Below are 19332 nucleotides of genomic sequence, written 5' to 3'. Positions count from 1 at the left end.
ACTGACATAAAAAACAAATTTTCATGTTGGTTCACCCCTAACTAATTCTCCAGAATGATTCGATCGCCTTCTACTTACCATTACTTAATGCCCGTAAGTCTCATTCAGTGTATCAAATTTGGTATTTTTAGGTTAAGAGATTGCAAAGAAAGTAAGATTTTTCTAAATATTGGGCCCTACAATTCATTTTGGATGCAACTTTGTATAAAAGTAAATTGCCTCCAATCGTTGCCAACCCATGGACTAGCCATATTTCCATCAGGTACTTATTGAAGTAATAGTTAGGAAACCAGTGAGATGGTATAGCTTCTCACTGTGGAATATTTTCGGATTTAGTAGTATCAAAGTAATTTTTTGCAGTGACTTGTCTTTTGGTTTTCTTCTTTTCCAAAACCGTTTCTTGTAGGAGACATTTCCTACACGACAGAAAGGCTCTGGGTCAATCAAAGGTGTATGTGTCTTCATTTTTTTGAGAGTGTATTTGCCTTTTATTTTCTTTTATTCCTTAACTAAAGAGATTCTTCTCTTGTCAATATTTATTCTTGCGTATTTCATATAATGTTTTTCGATACTTCCATGCCAGCTTTAAGTAAAGAAATGACATGAATTAGATATCAAAATAATATAATTAATAATTTGAATTTCAACCAATTCACGCCACTATTTTTATTTTGATAAATAATTTGATAACCACACTTGAGGAAATGAGGTTATCAAAATACAAATAAACAGTTTTTAGAATTATACAGAGATTGACTAGCAGTTTTAAGTTTTATATAATATAAAGTTAATACTAAGATAAATATTAACATAACTCCAATTATTTGTCATTTAATGATTTGTTGGAATTTTCCCAAGCTATTTGCATGGACCAAATACTTAGAGGTCTCATGTAAGCAACTGCTCTCATGTATTTTTCAGCATAGAGAGCTTCTGGAGTGTCGAAGGCTAATCCTAATTTATATACCATAGAGTTATACATCCCTCCAGCTGTTTGAAAACCTTCTTCTGTCATACCCTAAAAAATTAGTATAATATGAAACAAAAATCACATATTTAATAAAAATATACATAGTTCATCATTTATTAGTCCATATTGATGATTGTTTTTGACAGAGAAATTAGATTGCAGGAAATAAAACAAAAGGCATAGGATAGGAAAGAATGGAAACTACCGTGCAAGAGGAAGCCCACGTAATGACAACTCCAGCATGGCTTATGCCTGAAAAGGTAGAAAGGCTTCAGTATGAAGTAAGTAATGATTGTTTTATTTCTTTGGAGCTTGAAATTTATCTAGTTATAATATTTTCATTTTGTTATATTCAGTCCCAAGTTTTCATAATTTTCAAAAATATAAAAATTGTAGCATGAGTGACTCTGAATATCATTGTTTTATCAAAATACACAAGGAAAGCTATTTTTCTGGAGGTTATTTGTCCCACTTCCTAAGGTGTTAGCACTAGTCCTACGAGGTACGTAAGCCTTTTGCTGAAATTGACAGTACATTCGCAGTGTAGACAATCTACTGTCTACATTGTCAACTTGCAGAATCTGCTCTTGATGGATTCAAGTGAGGTGCTCTGAAAAACGCCCCCTAAACAAAAAAAGTCTGCTAGAGCAATTTACTGTTTACAGTAAACCCTTATCTATAGTGATCCTTTCTGATAAGAGAACTGTTTTGTGTAAAATGGCCTTCCAGTAAGAGCCGTGCTTCTTGTGTCCACACTTTTTAAGAAACGGGAGGTCAGGCTGATCGAGTGGTAAGACTTTGGTTGATCATCTGGTCTTCTGTCCTTTTAACAAGTAAGTTAGTTTTGATATAAAACATTTGTATTCAATTTTTTTGTCAAACTACCAGCTACTATTAAGCGGTTATTGCTTTTTATATACAAAACACACATGTTTTGGTTGATAATAATTTTTGTTTTCTATTTTCGATTTTTTAGAATATTTTTCAAAATTGAAGTAACTCTTGATAGGAATATTGAGAAAAACAGTTTCCCTTCAATTATATTATAAATCAGTTCAGTCCTTGAATTGTTTGAAATACAACATGGTTGTAAACTATGGTCATCAACACTGACTAAAAATTTTATATACTAAAATTCACCTCTGAAATCATTGTTGAAGCAAGAGCGTAAGTTACTCCCGTCCAAACTTCTACACTTTGAACGGTACAGTTATCGACATTACCATCTACAGTACCATTCACAGCACCCATGGTCCCATTACAAAACAATTGAACATTATTTTTGAAAATACTGTTTAAGGTAATTTTCACATTTTCCTTAGGAAACACCTAAAATAAATTATATTAATTTATCATTAAGTTATATTAATATCAGTGGTATACCAACTAACGCTCGAGGTTACATACACAAAAAGCTTTTGCCGAAGTAAAACAAACTACAGTTGGGTATAGCCCGAAACAGTGAAATGTACCTAAAATCCAATCAAGAGTCTTTTTGCCAATAACAAGAGTTACGTCAGGAAAAACAGCTTAGAATCTCAAAGCTTCGTAATAAAAGATGGATTAAGACATGGAGAAGTAGTGGTTCCTTTGTTGTTAAGTATAATAAATCTGAAGATGAATATTGGCAGGTCAAAAGTAGTATAGATAGGAGAATAAACTGTTGAACATAGGTCAAAATGATCGGATACTTTTGCGTGAAAATATATAGAGAAGGAATAGACGACGTGGAAATAAATGAAAGAAAGTTTAGTGCATTGAAACAATATAGTGCATTTCTAGGGTTATTCATGGCAAAAATATCAGTAGGAAAATAAAATCAAAATGACGATATATAAGACAGTATACTGGCCAATATTGACATAAGGAAGTGAAAGCTGGGTACTGACGAAAGGAAGAATTAAGCATTGAATAAATTTAGATTATAGAAAACGACAAGCTTAAATGGTTTGGTCAGAATGACAAATAAATAAGACACCAGTTAAATGTAAGCATAATCAAATAACAAACTGAAAAGAGATAGACCTAAGAAAAAATGGAGTAAAGAGATAGCAGAAATACTGGGAAAATGAGGGACCACATAGCACCAAGCAATAACTATGGCAAAAAAGAATAGAAGTTTATTCATGAAAAGAAAAATATAAGGGACTCAGCCCTACACATTTGGGTACCCAGGCGTCTAGGATTTTATATGATGATGAGTTTAATAATAACAGGGGCTCAATTAGTTATATAATATAGTTCTAATCTAATAATGAATATATTTACTTCATAATCTTTCATTCCCGCACACCTTAAATACCAATGACCACATAATTGGTCGGCCATTATAGATTTGTACTGCTCTTTGGAGCAATCAAAGTTATAATAACTACCGTTCCATAATTTTCGTTGATAAGCTGGTTTCGCCTTGTTTAAAATATTTTCAAAAACCTTTTTATGGTTACCCTTTCCTAGTTGATCCGCCATTGTCATCATTGCTTGTAAAGCAGCTAACCATAAACCTCCACAATAAGCACTAAAAATTAGTTTATCAGTAATTTTATTTCGTTCCAATAATTTTTTATTTCACAAAAAATATCACATAAAAAGAGGGAGAATGGAGAGGAGAAAAGCTTGTTTCAAATAGAGATATATAAAGAGGATAGTACACAAGATATATAACTTTTGAGGAGGTGAAAACATTGGTCAATTAAAGAATTATAATAACCAGAATAAAAACAATAAACATAGAATTATACAAACGGATAAAAAAATAGTAAAAATAATAGTGAAGATATAAATAGAAACAATTATAAAAATAAATAGAGAAAATAAAAAATAAAACTAATAAACATTATTTAAAATTAAGTACATGAAATATTAGAAAAAGAAAGAAAATACTAACGACAGGACCGCATGGAGAATAATCAGCGAAGGTTGGATTGAATATATATAATGCAAATGAGATTTAGAAAGACTCGCGCTTATTTGGTTTTGAAAAAATAGAGCGTTTACCTTACTCCAGTCATATTCCACGAATCATACGTCTGGTCTGGAATGCCACCATTTTCAATTAAACCATCTTCATCAATATCATTTTCAATCCATATTTGTATAATTGAATAACAAGAATCATACATATCGTTTAGGTAATCCATATCGGGTGTTTCATATGAAGAATAAGCATCACGAAACGTTTGCAAAATGAATTTTGAATTAAGATCTCTCCATTTACTCACGTCGTGAACAGGATAAGCATTGATGAGTTTGAATGGTTCTTCACCTAAAATGTAGCCATACTGTTATATTGTATACACAGAAAATGCCGTAATAAAAAGTGTCACTAAGCTTCATACTTTTACTAAAAAAATAAACAATCAAGATCAAAAATAAAAAAGTCCCAATATATACTACTAGGTAATTTAGAATTTTTCATGATTTAAGAAAGTGGTCCCAATGCTTTTGTCCTTATCATTTCATTTCTAGCCCTGAAACAGTGTATATTATAAAATTCGATAGTGATGCCTTTTAAAATATTTACAAAATGATACAAATGTTTGCCCGTTGAAGCAAAAATTATATTTAAATTGAATTAGTATAGCGATACCACGAAAAACACTTTTAATTGAAAGAGACTTCAGGTTCAACGAGCATTCCTGAAAGTAGAGTTTGAAAAATTGGGAATAATTCGATAGCTCTTAAAAAACAGCATGAAAAGACAATGGCGTACCAAAGTGCATTGATTTCTTTCACCGCAATCTTTATGGAATGTACGTAAAAGTGCCAACGTTATTCTTACTTTCACGGAGACTGTTCCAAAATACTGATGCTCACAACGTAGAAAATACTTTTAATAAATATGCCTTCAAATTCTTACGAAATATTATAGATTTTAAATAAGCAAATGATTGTATATTTTTTCGCATTGCACAGTATTGAGCCTTTAACTAATTCTGAACGTGGAGTAGGTAGATAAGATCGTGCTCCACTTTCTATAGTGGATAGCTGTGTAATGAATTTTCTAAAATATGGGAAGCTTGTTTACAGATTAGACAAATGGATTCAAATATGAATAAGGAAGGAAGAGCCAATATTTTAAATTCGATGAAGAATTCCTAACAGTGAGTGCTACGTTTTTGTCTGAATAAATATCTAAAAGCTCTCTTTTGTAGTTTGGGGAATAGGATATTGGAGATGCGACTCAAAAAGGGCATAATAAACTGTTATAGAGGTTGATACGTTTAGTTCCTTGGAAACAACTACAGCCCTAAGATTGGAGACAAGACGAAAAATTTCCATTTAGATTTAAATTTTGGATCTTTAGGTTATGTTCAGTGGTTACAAAATAAGTTATTACAAATGTCAAAGCTACAAGCTCAAGTTTATGAGTAGGTATATATTGGAATCGAAATATTACCAGGATTTCCAGCATCGTGAGGTACGGAATTTCGATATTTCCTTTCGATCTTATGTCCGTTGTATAATTCATCGATGTATTGTTTTATTTCAAGAGAAATGAAATCTTTCAAATCATATTGTAAGCACTTTTGTAAAAAGGGCCAATTTTTATGTAGGGCATGAGAAGCATAAAAGTGAACGTCGTACGAATTGTACATAATATATTCTTGTCCTTCCAAATACGCAAAACGACCATATGTGATTCTAAAATGAAAGAATATATCAAATAATATAAAAATTTTCAAAATGTGTTTGTTTTATACATAATCACATACGAAGACGGTTCAAATATAAACCGGAATTTTACGCAAAAAAATTTAGTGTCATACAAGTAGCTGCACTGGATGTTAGAATGGTCTATTACGAAACCTAGAGAATAGCCTGGATCGCGCAACCTCGCTTTTCAGTGTACTTATAACCATGCGTGAGAAGGATGTTCCTGTGTCAGTTGGGTAACAGATCATGATTTGTTTTTTGATGAAAGATAATATAAAAACCGCAAAATTTCGGGAATGAGTGCTTCTCCAAGGCTCAAGAGTATGAATGTTGTTCCGCTTTCAGGAAAGGCTACATGCGCGGCGCCCTAGAACCGATGAGAACGTCAGTACTGTAGGAAAACTCATATTGAGCAAATAATTCATTAAAGGCTCGGTACCGCAAAAGTTCAGCCAGATGAGCGGGGGCAAATGAAGCGATATCACACCAAAGGAAACCTTTCTTTAATAATCACCACAATCTCAGCCCTGCATAGAAAAATATTTCCTATATCATAAATGAACCACACTCACGAAATTGATCCTACTTCCCTAATAAAAATAATCCAACGAGACCCTCTGATGACATTTTAAATATTCAAATAACATTCACACATCACAGTGCTAGTACCTGTACACCAATACCTCTACAATTAAACTGAGACAAAGACCATTTTACCTTTTGTCTCTGAAGAAGATAACTAGGTTATCGAAACATTCGGGAAATAGTGTAATTATGAGTGTTGTAGTATTTCTATAAATTATTTTAAATCGTGACTTCTACATACCTAGGGTCATTTTTAGAATACATTTTTGCTTCTTCGTCATCCACCAAAAGCCACAAAGTTCCTCCATCACTAATAAAGTAAGTTTCATTAAACAAAGCTCCTTTATACCAATCGGGCAATTTGCTAAAAATTAAAAAAAAAGTTTTCATACTATAATCTTCGAACAAATTTTATATTTAATAAAATTTATTAAATAATGTACAAGGTGTTATCTGTATGAATATATGATGCAAGCAAAAAACCAAACCCTCTATTTTTTTAATTAATTGCTTATAACTTTTGTAATTACGAACCGAATGACCCCTGATCAATATTTTTAGAAGCCGCGAAAAAGTTTTGACCTAAAAAGCACTTATTGACTAGACTACTATCTGATAAACATATAATTGTTCCATACCTGTCTTCCAATACCGGTTCCTGCCAATTATAAATGGCTTCTTCCCATGAAGAATAATTATCAAATGAGTAAGATATTATTTTCAATATGGCATTTTCTTTTCCAAAATACTTTGTATAAAACTTCGAGTAGATTTTTTGTCTTAATGGGAAATTAATTGTAGGTATATCCCAAACAAGGCTCATTTCAACTTCTTGACATTCTCTAGGACCAATACGTATTTTGGCCGCTATTCCACATGCCATTTCACCGTAAACATTTTCTGTCAACACAAACAAATATTTGAGTAATGAAATAGAGATAAAATGAATGAAAATTTTCTAAGTCTATTTTTTCTTTTAACAATAATTATCTAAAGCATGCGGCCAAAATTAATAATTAACATTAAATTAGTAGTTGAAAGATACTGAAACGGTACTTGTAGTTCATGCTGAAACTTAAGAATAAATTTGAAGAGTTCGCAAACTTTTACCTTTTTAGTTTAATTCCTGAATTTTGTGAGGTTATGACCACAGAATACTTCAGGTTAGTGAGTATTAGTGGTATTGTTTTGTTTACATCATACTTGTTCTTTGTTTGTGTAACTATTATTCGCATTATAGCACCGATTTCCGCCTTTGTGTTTTATTTTTAAAATTGATAGCAACAAAATAAGAAAAAGCAATGTCTGAAAGTCAGCAATGTTCTTTGAACGATGGAACGCTGATAGATAGTGTCAGGAGCTTTCCACATTTGTATGACAAAAAAGCCCATACATGAAATTTCTATTGGTTTACCAGTAATTTATAATTATCCTTAATTTACTGCATAAATAAAAAAAACCTACCAAGAAAATTTAGTTTAGTGTTGCATGACCAAGCTTAAGATCCATATTACAGTAACATTTCGATACCTCGAATGTGTACCTTTTGGTAGGTACACAGATGTATGGTAACTACACAAGGTCAAGTTTAGTAAAACAACACATGTACACATGGACAAAGGATTGGCAGTAGATTGTTGAGAAGGCGCTGATTGTTAAAGAATCGTAACGCCAGTTGAAAAAGAAAGAAGATAATTTGCTTTGTGTAATAAATGCATATTTATGTTTAATTTAGTACCTAACTGAAAAAAAAAGAAACGTTCATATCAAAGTAAATCAATAAATTGCATTTTTTGTATATTTTCAACCTTGTTGTGCATATTTTGGGTTTCCATATGCATATTACAGTCTCCCTAGTTATCTCTAAGGAAAAAATACTAACCAGTAACTGAAGTGTTGGTTTTATCAAATTCGCCGTTATCTTTGAGTTGCTTCCATACGTCAAAACCATTTGATTTTGGATTGAAATATAAGCACTTCGTAACTGACAAATCATCTCGAGTTTTTGCGGCAAGTGCATAAGCACACGGCATATTGTCGATTTTATGATATAGAACAACTCCTTCGGAATTTTCATAAGAGAAGGCTTTCGAACTACAAGCACCTAAAATTTACAAAAAATATAAGAGAAAAAGCAAATAATTTAAAAACTGGAAATATGACATTAAGATATTTTATAAATATGTCTAATTGCAAGGTCTTTCAAATAAGGGTTTTTTATTAAAAAAAAAACCAATTGAATTCATGATGACAGTATATTGGGCAAACTAAGAAGTATGTTGATTTCTAAAGAGCACTAAGCTAATTTGAAGCATGGACGGTAAAAAAAATCTGATATTGTCGATTCTGTCTGACATAATCATGAAATAAATACAAATAAACTAAAATTGTTGGAAAATGTATTCAACAATAAATTGTTGAATGCAATTTCTCGCCGAAGTGATTTACCCGGTGGAATTAATTCACGCGGGAGCGATTGATTGTCAGGTTAATTTAGTATATATAGGTAGTTTGAAATAGTAAGTTTCATTTCACCTTCGATCTCTGAAGAATATATCTTGGTTATCAAAAGTAATTTATTTAATAATAATAATTTATTCCACTGTATGGTCATGGACGTTGTTTTCAACTAGTTACAGTAATGTTACAATCCCTAAAAGTATTTTTTAATTTTTGATATTTCTTTGAACCTGTCATATTTCAAAATAATTTAAAATTTTATCATCTTCAGCTACAAAGGGTTAATGTTTTTTTTTTTGAAATTAGTAACCCTTTAATATGTATATACACTTTGCATTCTATGACAAATAAAAAAACGATTAGTTGAAAGTCTGTTGAAGAATGATTATTTATAACGGCTTATCACAGCACATAAAAGTGATTATTTTTTAAATTTTCAATTCTTCAATATGTTTAGGGTTTACGAATATCCAGTCTCCCTTATTTGTACTCAACTTGAATTGAGTTTGAAACGCGATAAGAAATAAGGATACCATAATCAACACTGTTCGGTAGATTTATTTGACAAAACAAGGTTCTCAATTAAGTACTTCATAGTCTTTTGAAGAAAGTATATACAAAGTTATATTCTGGAATATAACACCAATTCTAGAAATGAAGTATTACCATTTGTATCATTTTTGCTTCCGGTTCCATTTTTGAATGTAAAGGCGATGGTCACCGTTTTGTAATCAGCAGAAATATTTTCAATATTCCATACAAACACGGCACAAGGTAATGCGCTATTCTAAAACAATAAAATACAAACAATATAAAATAATTTATTTTAAAAGAGGCAGTTACTACACCTTTTTACGTGACTAGCAATTTATATTAATATCTTACACATATTAAAAAATGTATACTGAAAGCAATAAGAAATATTATGAAAAGGAAAAAAGGACACATAAGAGAGTGGTATAATGACAAATGCAATCAGTATGTAAAAATAAATGGAATTGCAAGAAAACAAACAGCATAGAGGCCAACAAAAATACAAAGAAGCAGGAAGAAATGTAATAAAACAATTAGAGAAACATAAAGAGAATCGATTGATGACAAAATAAGAAATATTGAAGAGAAAGACGAAATAATGACACAAAACGAAAATAAATTAAGAAAACAAGACATATAAAGGTGAAATAACAGGAATCAAAAATAAAAGCCAAGCAGTGGTAAAGTTTTTCAAATTTTTGAGATGTTTTGAGCAATCCTATCGCCATAACAGAGTTTTTTATCTCTATTTAGACACTCTTTATCTCTCTCATCGTGCTCATATCCATAATATCAAATAGTCAAATTATTAACTGAACAGTAATGAAATAAATTCACACTGTATTTTAATGACTTGTCTAAATTGACACTATTCAATATTTAATTCTCTCTCTAAGGTGAAAATACGTACTTTATAGTCATGGGGTATTACTGGACTAATTTGTCTGCAAGTAAGTTTTATACCATATTTAGATAAATCATACTCTGTCCATGCTCTTGGATATAAACCGGTATATGTACATTTGCTGGCATCCAACTGACTTTCCCAACTAGAGAGACTGGATTTCCTACAATAAATATAAAATTTACTATTCAGATGTGAAAGTAAATTTGTACATAAACCATCACTCAATAAGTCATGTAACTAACTGAGAAAAACATTTTTTTGCCAAAAATCGATTTTATTCATCAATGTAATCTCCTTTAAGAATAAAACATTTCTGGGCGAGTTTTTCCTGATAATTCAGTTTTATTTCAAAGCTCTTTTCTTTTGTTGTCATCTTAAGGAATAGCTTTCACAATTTTTTTTTATCAGGCCGAGCTTCATGTGCAACGTTATGAAAGAATCTCATCAGGGTTCACTTACTGCTTAGAATGAGCGATATACGCTTTATATTGTTATAAAGGGTACATCAACATAAAAAAAATGATCACAAAGTTCCTATGACAAAAAGAGTATTTACCAGTGTTAGCTTAATGAAAGATTGTTACCTATAGGTTGATAGCAAACTCTGGAATGTAGTAACATTTTCTTCATTCTTTATTGTAATGATAAATTGGTTGGCATCAACTGTATTCCATTCATATATACCTGGACGTAGTTGAAATCGACAAAATTCTCCTTTGAATCCCCTTCCTATTGTACCGCTACCAATTCCACCGATAGGCACACCTTTTAAATACATAAAAAGTCATATTAATCTTATAAATTTATTATATTAATGTTTAATTTAGAAATGTACTAAAAATGTACACCTGTATAGAGGCATATTCAGTAAATTTTGTACGTTTTGTAGTATTAAACATTCACCAATAACCATTTTCCAAGGAATTTACAAATGAATTACACTTTTCCAGAAAAATCAAAGAATTTACCTATCTCAGATAAAAGTTTGATGAGATTAATAGCTTTCCAGTTATAGGAAAAGTAAACATAAACAACACTGTACATTGAAAATTTTTTATGCAATATGAAAACTGAAATTTTATTCAAGGTTTCTAATATCTTGAAAATTTTATCAACTTTTGCTACAATATTCAAATATATCTATGATGAAAGTCTGTAAAGTAGTGTAAAATGAACCTCAAAGGAATAATCAAATCTACAAATTTTAAGTGAAAACCCTGTCATACCAAATAAATCTATACCATACCATAAATTTGTTCTGGTGTCCTGGGTGAAAAACTATCGATAAATAGTCTTTGCCCTTTCCATTTTGATTTTATATAAAACAAAATATATCTAAAAATGCAAAAAAAGATATTTACACTATATAAAAACATTCAACTTTTTTTCTATACTCAAAATTTTTTGAAGCTCGAATTACTTTGTTTTTTGATCTTTATCATTTAAACTCGATAAAAGTTGTATTTTACTGTATTAAGCTTGCTTTAGAGGCTCTATTTTTTTAGATAAATGTCTTCCTAAACTGTCCAAGAATGAAGGCGTGTTTATTGGAAAGTGCTGTAACAACTTGTATTCTTACACTTATATTTAGTTTCAAGCATACTACACATGTTTCAAAACAATAAATGTTTTGTTTTAGATTCCATGCAGTTCCTTAATAGTAAATAATGTGTTATGAATTATGTGCATATTTAATTAAAATATATGAAAACTTGCCTTAGAATCAATGGTATCATACTCCAAATAACCCTAAAACTTGGAATATAATGTTGATTCCTTTTTTCCGGGTAGACATGGTCTAATTTCAACTTTAGACCGTAATTTGGTATTAATGTATGAAAAATATTTCTTTTGTTGGACAACATTAGTCTTATCCTCACTAGAAAAAAAACTATTTCAAATAATGACTTTTTAATCTGTCGAGAATGTTTGTAGTCTACTATTAATACGAGAGAGTAATACTGCAAACTTAATATGGTCATTTTAAATATTATTATAAAATAATTTGAATATTTTCTTAAATTTTCATAAATGTACCTTCACGTCTTTAATATATGGTATTTCTAGATCCTCATATATCACATGCTTTGATATATACCCAAGTCCCTCGTAAGCCTACATTTCACACGGGGACACGTCCAGGTGGCGACAAATCGTGCAAATTACACGTGAATCAAGTCATTGGTATTATAATGAACCCATCTTACGAAAGACATATCATCCCATGGAAGAAACTTGACCGAATGACGTTAGCACTGCCATCTACTAACATCCGTTAAGATTAAGATGTAATACCAAAGTCGTCTAGAGGCAGATTAAACCAGTCGCTCTTGCTTGGTGGCGCCCCAAGTATTCTATGAAAAGTAAGACAATCGAAGTTACGGTAATCCCCTATGAGCTTTCTCCTAGTTGATTAGGGTTAGGTACCTAGGTACCAGAAAAGGATAAATCTTTTGGAAACACAATTTCAAAAATGTATAGAAAGAAGAAAAAATAGCAGATTTTGTAATGAAACTTATAAGCAACCCAGAAAATAAGAAAAGGGAAGATATTGAGGGAGCTTAACAATAGCGGCCTTAAATTAAGAAGCTATGCATATAATTGAAGAAAAAATATGTGTACTTGTAACTGAGAGTCAAGAATGTACTACTGAAGAGCTTGTAATCATTTTAAAGTAGACAGATAAGATCTTGTATTTCTACTGATTTATTTAAAACTGTACATTATTCAATTTTCCACAGCAATATGAAATATGATATTATATTGTAGGGTAACTGCTCATTGGTAAACAAAATTTGTGTCTTACAGAAAACAAAAATAAGAATCATTTACAAAGCGTCCATTTTTTTAGAGGAACTAAAAACCTGATCTTGATACATGAAAACACAATGTATTTACTAAACTGGGTTCAATAAACTATCTAACTATCAATTTACTTTGATTTATTAATATTACTTCCATCAATATTACATGCCCTTACTATGTCATCGACTGTCATGGTTAACAATACCACTGAAAGTTCATCACCTTGCCTCACCCTAGCAATTATTTTGTCATTACCCTTCCCTAGAATTAAACAAAGTCATTTTCACCAATCATATCAACTTTCAGTTTTCCCACGTTCTTTATAAATGTCCTACTTTTCAAACTGTCGAATGCTCATTTGCAGTCATGATTAGTATTTGCATTCCAATATTGTGCTAATAACTTTTAGATCACTTGTTTTATATTATGAATGGCATCCACATTTTCATTACTTAGTAACCCTAATTCTCATTTTTTATTTAAGAACAACATCCCATCATGATTTGTACCTATATGTTATTTTCTATTTTTGGTTGTGAATCTCAAAGCAATAAAAATATTTATCACCTTCAATAAATTACTATATAACCCACAGCCATTTACAAATTCAAGAACATATTCTAGTTTTTCTATAAAAATAATCAAAAACCGTGTTATGAAGAAGCAACTTAATGAAACAATAAGTTCAAAATGTTTACCTTTAGTTTATTGAAACTAACTCAATATTTGTAAACGTTGTGAGTCTGACTTCCTGACTAATAATCTTGTTTCGATTTATCTGGTACTACATACAACAAAAACATGGAATAAAATATACTTAGTTTAAACTCTATGGTTTTTAAAAGTATCCTAACCTAAAATTAAGAACAACTAATTAGGAGTTTTCGGAAACGATGATCTTGGATCAAATAGAGCTGATTGCGGATTCTATATCAGAATGAGATTTTGATCACAGTTCCCGAACGTCACGTTCAATTTTCGGCGTAAATTTCAAATATAGATGATCTACAGAAACTTTTGATTTCTATATTTTTTCGTATGAATAAACTATTTTTATGTTGAAATACCAAAAATGTAAAAACCGCAACCAATAGTAAATAACAATTTAAGGGGAATAAATAACTTTTATAAAGTTGAAAAAACCATAGACAAATGAAATAACCCGTAACCCGTGATTACAACTACCCACTGGTCGGAAGGTATCCTATCATAAGATTACGACCCGATTAGTTTCCGTAAACAGTGAACGTGATCTGAGTTAGTTTCCGATCATGATCGGATCATAGTTTCTGAAAAGTGATTTTTTTTGTTATTTATAGGATATGGTCCAACTATGATTTATGAAGAAAAGGTTGTTTAAATTTTGGAATGGAAAAAACAAAATCGTGTACCTCTTGTCAAATTGTATCTATCATATGCTTTTGTGGAATTGGTACTTATTTGATATCAACAGGAAGAGGTTACCCTAAGAACTCCAAATTGATTATAAATTCTTTAGGAATGGGTAATAGAAATGTATTTTTTATAAAATATCATCTGAGTACAAATATCAACGTGAAGTAAAGAAATCGTCTAAGTTTGTGGGACAATATCATTTTGTTACAATATTTCCTAATGTGAGAGTTATATTTTTAATTGTAAATCTCTATTGTCTTAGCTGCATTCCATAGTTGTGAGGTCAAATATAAATCTATTTTATCAAATCACTTATAAAAGTAAGGTAAGGATGTGCAAATAATCTAACATTGTTGACAATGAAAAAATTATAAAAATCTAATCGCACTCAGTCTGGCCGTTTTTCTCCATTTCTTTGAGTGCCTAGATTTGTCATCAAGCATTCAAAGACGCTCAACGTATGCCCTCCTTTAGATATACATCCAACAGATGAGTGATTTTTTTACTGTACAGAAACTTTTTGTATCCCTTTGATGAGATAAATATTAATTGATGATGAAGCTAATATCACTAGTCATTGCTGCGGAGCAGCATGGATCTTTACATTCTAAGACTTTGACGGTGCATGAGGACATACCTGAGAACACTACCACTACAACACTCACAATTACTATGTCTAAGTTATAGAGTTATAGTCTTGGAGACTGAGTTTACCACCAACACAAAATTTGTGAAATCGACATATTTATCACCGGGGACAAAATCTAAAAATCGAGAAAAATTTCTGACAAAATTTTTTTCTTGCGAAATGATTTTCAGATTTCCCACCGGTTGTGGGACTCTGAAATTTTGAGGCCGCTCACAGTAAAGCAAATGGTTGATAATAATTTTTGTAAACAGGGGACGCCTAGTTGTTACATTTCAAAAAAATATAGTAGAGGAGGACGAGAGGAGAAAAGGTGTTAGGTTTGTGCAGTTTTGGTAGAACACAGTGGGCCATAAGGGTCAATGATAGAGGGGCAAAGACAAAATTGATCGAATTTTTCATATTTTTATTCTCAGAAATAACCTTGTCTTTATTATTTTTTACAAAATCTTTAGCGTACAGAGACCTGATAGCCTTTCTTTAGACATTGTTGACTGCAACCAGGTTTTTACTTGATGCAGAGTGCTGAAAGATCTTTCAATAGTTGTTGTGGTAGGAGGTGAAGCTAACGTTTTTTTTTTAATGGAAATACTGACAGTGGTTATTTATTAATCCAGCAAGTTCAAGCTGTTCGAGGTCAGTTTCAATACTTAGAAGCTTTGACATCCACATTTCTCTTCAAGTTTCAGCTCCAACTTCCAAATTTCATACGCTTCTTAGATCGTCTGGATTTTTGTTTTTAGTATCTTTTCAGGGGAGGTAAACTATTATTTTCATAGTTGGCAGTCAACAAGTGGGGATGAAAAATGAATAATTGCTTTCTGTTTCATAAAAAAAAATCCAATTTCAATGGATTGGATAATTGTATCCAGATATGGAACATACACAGAAATATGAAGATATTCTTCAGCATCACTAGTAGGGTAGTTAGTCCTTTGGATTTGCCTTGCAGTAACTCTATGAATTTTAATATCGATAACATTTCTGAAAAATTGACTTGTTCTTGTGATCTTTCAGAATCGATAAAAAGTTCATAATACGTTTTATTGTCAAGAGAAGGTTTATTGTTTTTGCTCTTAGACTGTTACACACAGGCTCCAGTTTGACACTATAATGAGGAAACGCACAGGATTAGAAATAGCGCATAGCAACTGGTTGTTTTTGGATCATTTGATTTTTTAAATGTGGATTGACCACAGATCCCAAAAGTTTGGCCACCCTTGGTCTATAAATTGGCTATGAATATATAAAATTGCTGAAAATTGGACCAAGTAACTTCTGCCAGAACAACGGCGAAACAAAAAGGTTTAAAAATTAAGCAAAAGTATTTTACAGTAGGCATAAAATTACATCTAATATCCAGATTTCTGTTATTTACGTTTGGAAGGAGAGTTTCTTGTTCATATTGTATTGTAATTTAACAAAGAACTCATTCAACTTAAATGTTTTTGTTTCAGGTAGTTTTGCACTAGGCGTTAAAGGATTATTGAATCTTTTTCGAGAAAAAAATAATAAATTAGTAAGAGACTGATATGAGAGTATATAAAACATATTTATTTGACCTCTAAAAATATTAGGGGAAAATTATTTTTATACGATGTGTAAAAACATTAGCATTAGAAATAAAGCATATATTTCAAACCGATTACTTCCCAATCTGTTGAAACTCCATTCCATCAAACTTATCAAAAAACCAACTTATCTTGAAGTTATCTTTTTAGATAATGTGTTGATATTTTTCTAGAATCCAACCTTTCCGAGTTTAGTGTCAGTTTTTGGATTAGCTGTAACAGATTGGACTGCAACAATCAATTCGTTCGCTTTAGTTTGCAAGTTCCTCAGGTCCTGAATATATATCATCCGTAGAATTTTTGCAGCTTGGTTTAATACCGGATCTTTTAAATCGAATCCCAAATCAGTTTCTTGAATCGGAAACGGAGTGCCCTATAAATAAAAAGTGTATAAGGGTCTTTTTTATTCCAACAAGTACATTTTTAGTATATGTTAATTTACTAACTCTCAATTACATGCATAGTTCAAATATAAAATGGAATTTTGTTGTATATAGAGATGTGACATATTTTTGCCTGGGAAAACCATCCAGTTTGTTTATATTGGCTTAAGACGAACTAACCAAAAAGTTTGTACATTTTATTACAATTAGAGAATGATTTTTTAACTGCCATAATTAATAGTAAAAATATGAAAAATTATTTTTGATATTTAGATAGCTATCAAGAATTGTAATTTGAAATATATTCATTACTTTAATAAAGAATAATTTATTAAACTAAATAAAGCATACTTTCATTGTCTACAAAGTGTACATTCCAACTCACTTATAGTTAGTTATTTTTATTGAAATAGAAAAATATTTCCTTGAAGTAATTTTTATGGTAAAACAATGTTTGAAGGGTCAACTAGTTACATATAAATCAAATTATGGCAGACAAAAAATATAGATGTAACTACCATGTTGCCCACGTGAAGTGTTTCTAAGATACAGTCACTGTTAATGAATTGAATGAATTCTTATGGTAAACAAACATCCTACAAAGAAAAACTGTGGAAAGTAACAAGTGAAACACTTACTTTTAAAATATACTTTTCGGGATTTTCGACACAATCTGGAGCCATTCTTTGCACGACTACTTTTCTTACAGCTTTTAAAGTGACCAGAGGGTCTGGGTGACTCACAATGTTAAGTACTTTTGCCAATTCATTAATGCCATCTACAAATTCTTGACTGCTAACTGAAACATATGAATATTTATGATGTATATAAAAACCTAATGCATCAATAATGGACATCTTCCTTACTTACAATCTAATTTATCTAATATATTTTCGGCTACTACAGATGGAACATTTTTACTTTGTAAATTCTCTACTGCATGTTTTAAATACACATTTCCTACAAATAAAACTTACTTAGTTGAATATGAACATAGAGTATATTATTACAAATAAAAATTAGACACAACACTTCATTTGCCACGTTCAATGTAGTGATTCTTCATTAGTTCTTTAACTTTCTTTGAAATTCCAATGAAATGAGTATAACTTGATATATTTTTTATATCGAGTAGCCATTAGGCACCACACAATATTACAATTATCATGAATAAATATAATTTGTTTTGATTTGGAACTATTTTGACAATTTATTCTTGGGTAGGCTGATTAGGTTTGGTTTAAAATTGCAAAATGGCCATTTTTCCAATTACTTTCGCAGAAGTAACAGAACTTACTGAATTTAACTCATTATTGCCACCAACTATTAATACTGAAGCAAGAAGCCTAGCTACAGTAGCCAACTAGTGTCTGTGTAAACACTACATCACTACATCTAGAGGCAACTCTATTAGTTTTAATATTTAAACCATTAAGATCTTGAAGAAATAAAAATTAGTTTATTGGTATTTTTCATTGACTTAACATCAAAAATTTGTAACTTTTCAACAGATTGCTTCTGGTTAGAAGAACACCTCTTACAAATACATTAGGTGTGCCTAGTTAAATGTAGTTTTACCAAAAATTATAATACTATGAAAAATATTTGACCAGCTACAATTTTCATTACATTTTCAACAATATGCCTTTTAGAACCATATTTATTATTAGTTCATTTCTTCGCAGTAATAAATTTACATAACACTTGTGTAATTAAGAAATTATTGGATAGTCAACTTTTTTTGTAGTTGTTATAATAAATTATTAAAGGGTTATGAATGTAATTTAATTTTTATAATTTTTTTTACTGATTGGTGGTCAATAGGATATTCCATATATTAGAGAAAAATGCATACTGTTTTTATGGGATTCAATTTGTACGGCGTAACCTAAAATCCACTGTAATTCTTCTATTCTACTTTCCAATACAGGACAACCTAATCCATCTTTGTATTTAGAATATGTTATGTGCCAATCTCGATTATTTTTCAATTGATTTACTAAATCAGCAGGTGCTTTTTTAATCCAATTCTCTTCTAACCAAATAATTACTTTCCTGAATGTGTTTTCATCTAAAAAAGAAAAACAAAATATAGTTATAACTATATTTATCATGTAAATGAATAGTTGCATACCACTTAAATTTAAATTATTAACTTCTGGGTAATCTAATGCCAAGAGCAGTCTTTTAGACATGTTCATAAAAAGTTATTATATGATTTTTATACGAAATTATTAATTATTAATTTATTTATTCTATGTAAGGAACGCATATAATTGATTTAGTGACAATTGACGTGACACTTAGGTCGGTCATACAACATAACCGATTTCGTGTCACAAATTAGGCCATTTCGGAAACTATCATCAGTGATCTGAATGTTCGAAAAGTAATCTAGATCTCATTCAGTGGTATTCGGA

The 19332-nt window shown here is 30.6% G+C and overlaps 2 protein-coding genes and 1 long non-coding RNA gene across 4 annotated transcripts; all 3 read right to left on the bottom strand.

The window, feature by feature from the left end:
• Positions 1 to 635: 635 nt before the first annotated feature.
• LOC130892217 (non-lysosomal glucosylceramidase) lies at positions 636 to 14102 on the bottom strand. 2 transcript variants are annotated; one of them, XM_057797459.1, is made up of 14 exons: positions 13616 to 14102; positions 11829 to 11991; positions 11359 to 11447; positions 10697 to 10877; positions 10116 to 10272; positions 9338 to 9458; positions 8094 to 8315; positions 6850 to 7111; positions 6453 to 6575; positions 5370 to 5614; positions 3968 to 4235; positions 3239 to 3488; positions 2111 to 2299; positions 636 to 1018 (listed from the first exon to the last, which is right to left on the bottom strand). In XM_057797459.1, exons 2-14 carry the CDS (start codon positions 11975 to 11977, stop codon positions 821 to 823), a joined length of 2454 nt encoding a protein of 817 aa, XP_057653442.1. In that variant the 5' UTR covers positions 11978 to 11991; positions 13616 to 14102; the 3' UTR covers positions 636 to 820. The 2 variants fall into 2 exon arrangements, with proteins under 2 accessions (XP_057653442.1, XP_057653443.1); XM_057797460.1 differs by lacking the exon at positions 13616 to 14102 and adding an exon at positions 12150 to 12461.
• Positions 14103 to 15350: 1248 nt separating this feature from the next.
• LOC130892219 (uncharacterized) lies at positions 15351 to 16369 on the bottom strand. The gene is made up of 2 exons (XR_009059010.1): positions 15844 to 16369; positions 15351 to 15779 (listed from the first exon to the last, which is right to left on the bottom strand). It is a non-coding gene; the product is annotated as an uncharacterized LOC130892219 (long non-coding RNA).
• Positions 16370 to 16491: 122 nt separating this feature from the next.
• Positions 16492 to 19217, bottom strand: LOC130892218 (RNA transcription, translation and transport factor protein). The gene is made up of 5 exons (XM_057797461.1): positions 19047 to 19217; positions 18768 to 18983; positions 17783 to 17872; positions 17551 to 17711; positions 16492 to 16902 (listed from the first exon to the last, which is right to left on the bottom strand). The coding sequence occupies exons 1-5, from the start codon at positions 19111 to 19113 to the stop codon at positions 16699 to 16701; spliced, it is 738 nt and encodes a 245-aa protein (XP_057653444.1). The 5' UTR covers positions 19114 to 19217; the 3' UTR covers positions 16492 to 16698.
• Between the last annotated feature and the right edge of the window lie 115 nt (positions 19218 to 19332).

This window comes from Diorhabda carinulata, chromosome 4, assembly GCF_026250575.1.
Source record: "Diorhabda carinulata isolate Delta chromosome 4, icDioCari1.1, whole genome shotgun sequence".
Classification (NCBI taxonomy): domain Eukaryota; kingdom Metazoa; phylum Arthropoda; class Insecta; order Coleoptera; family Chrysomelidae; genus Diorhabda; species Diorhabda carinulata.
This window is presented reverse-complemented; position numbering and strand designations above follow the sequence as displayed.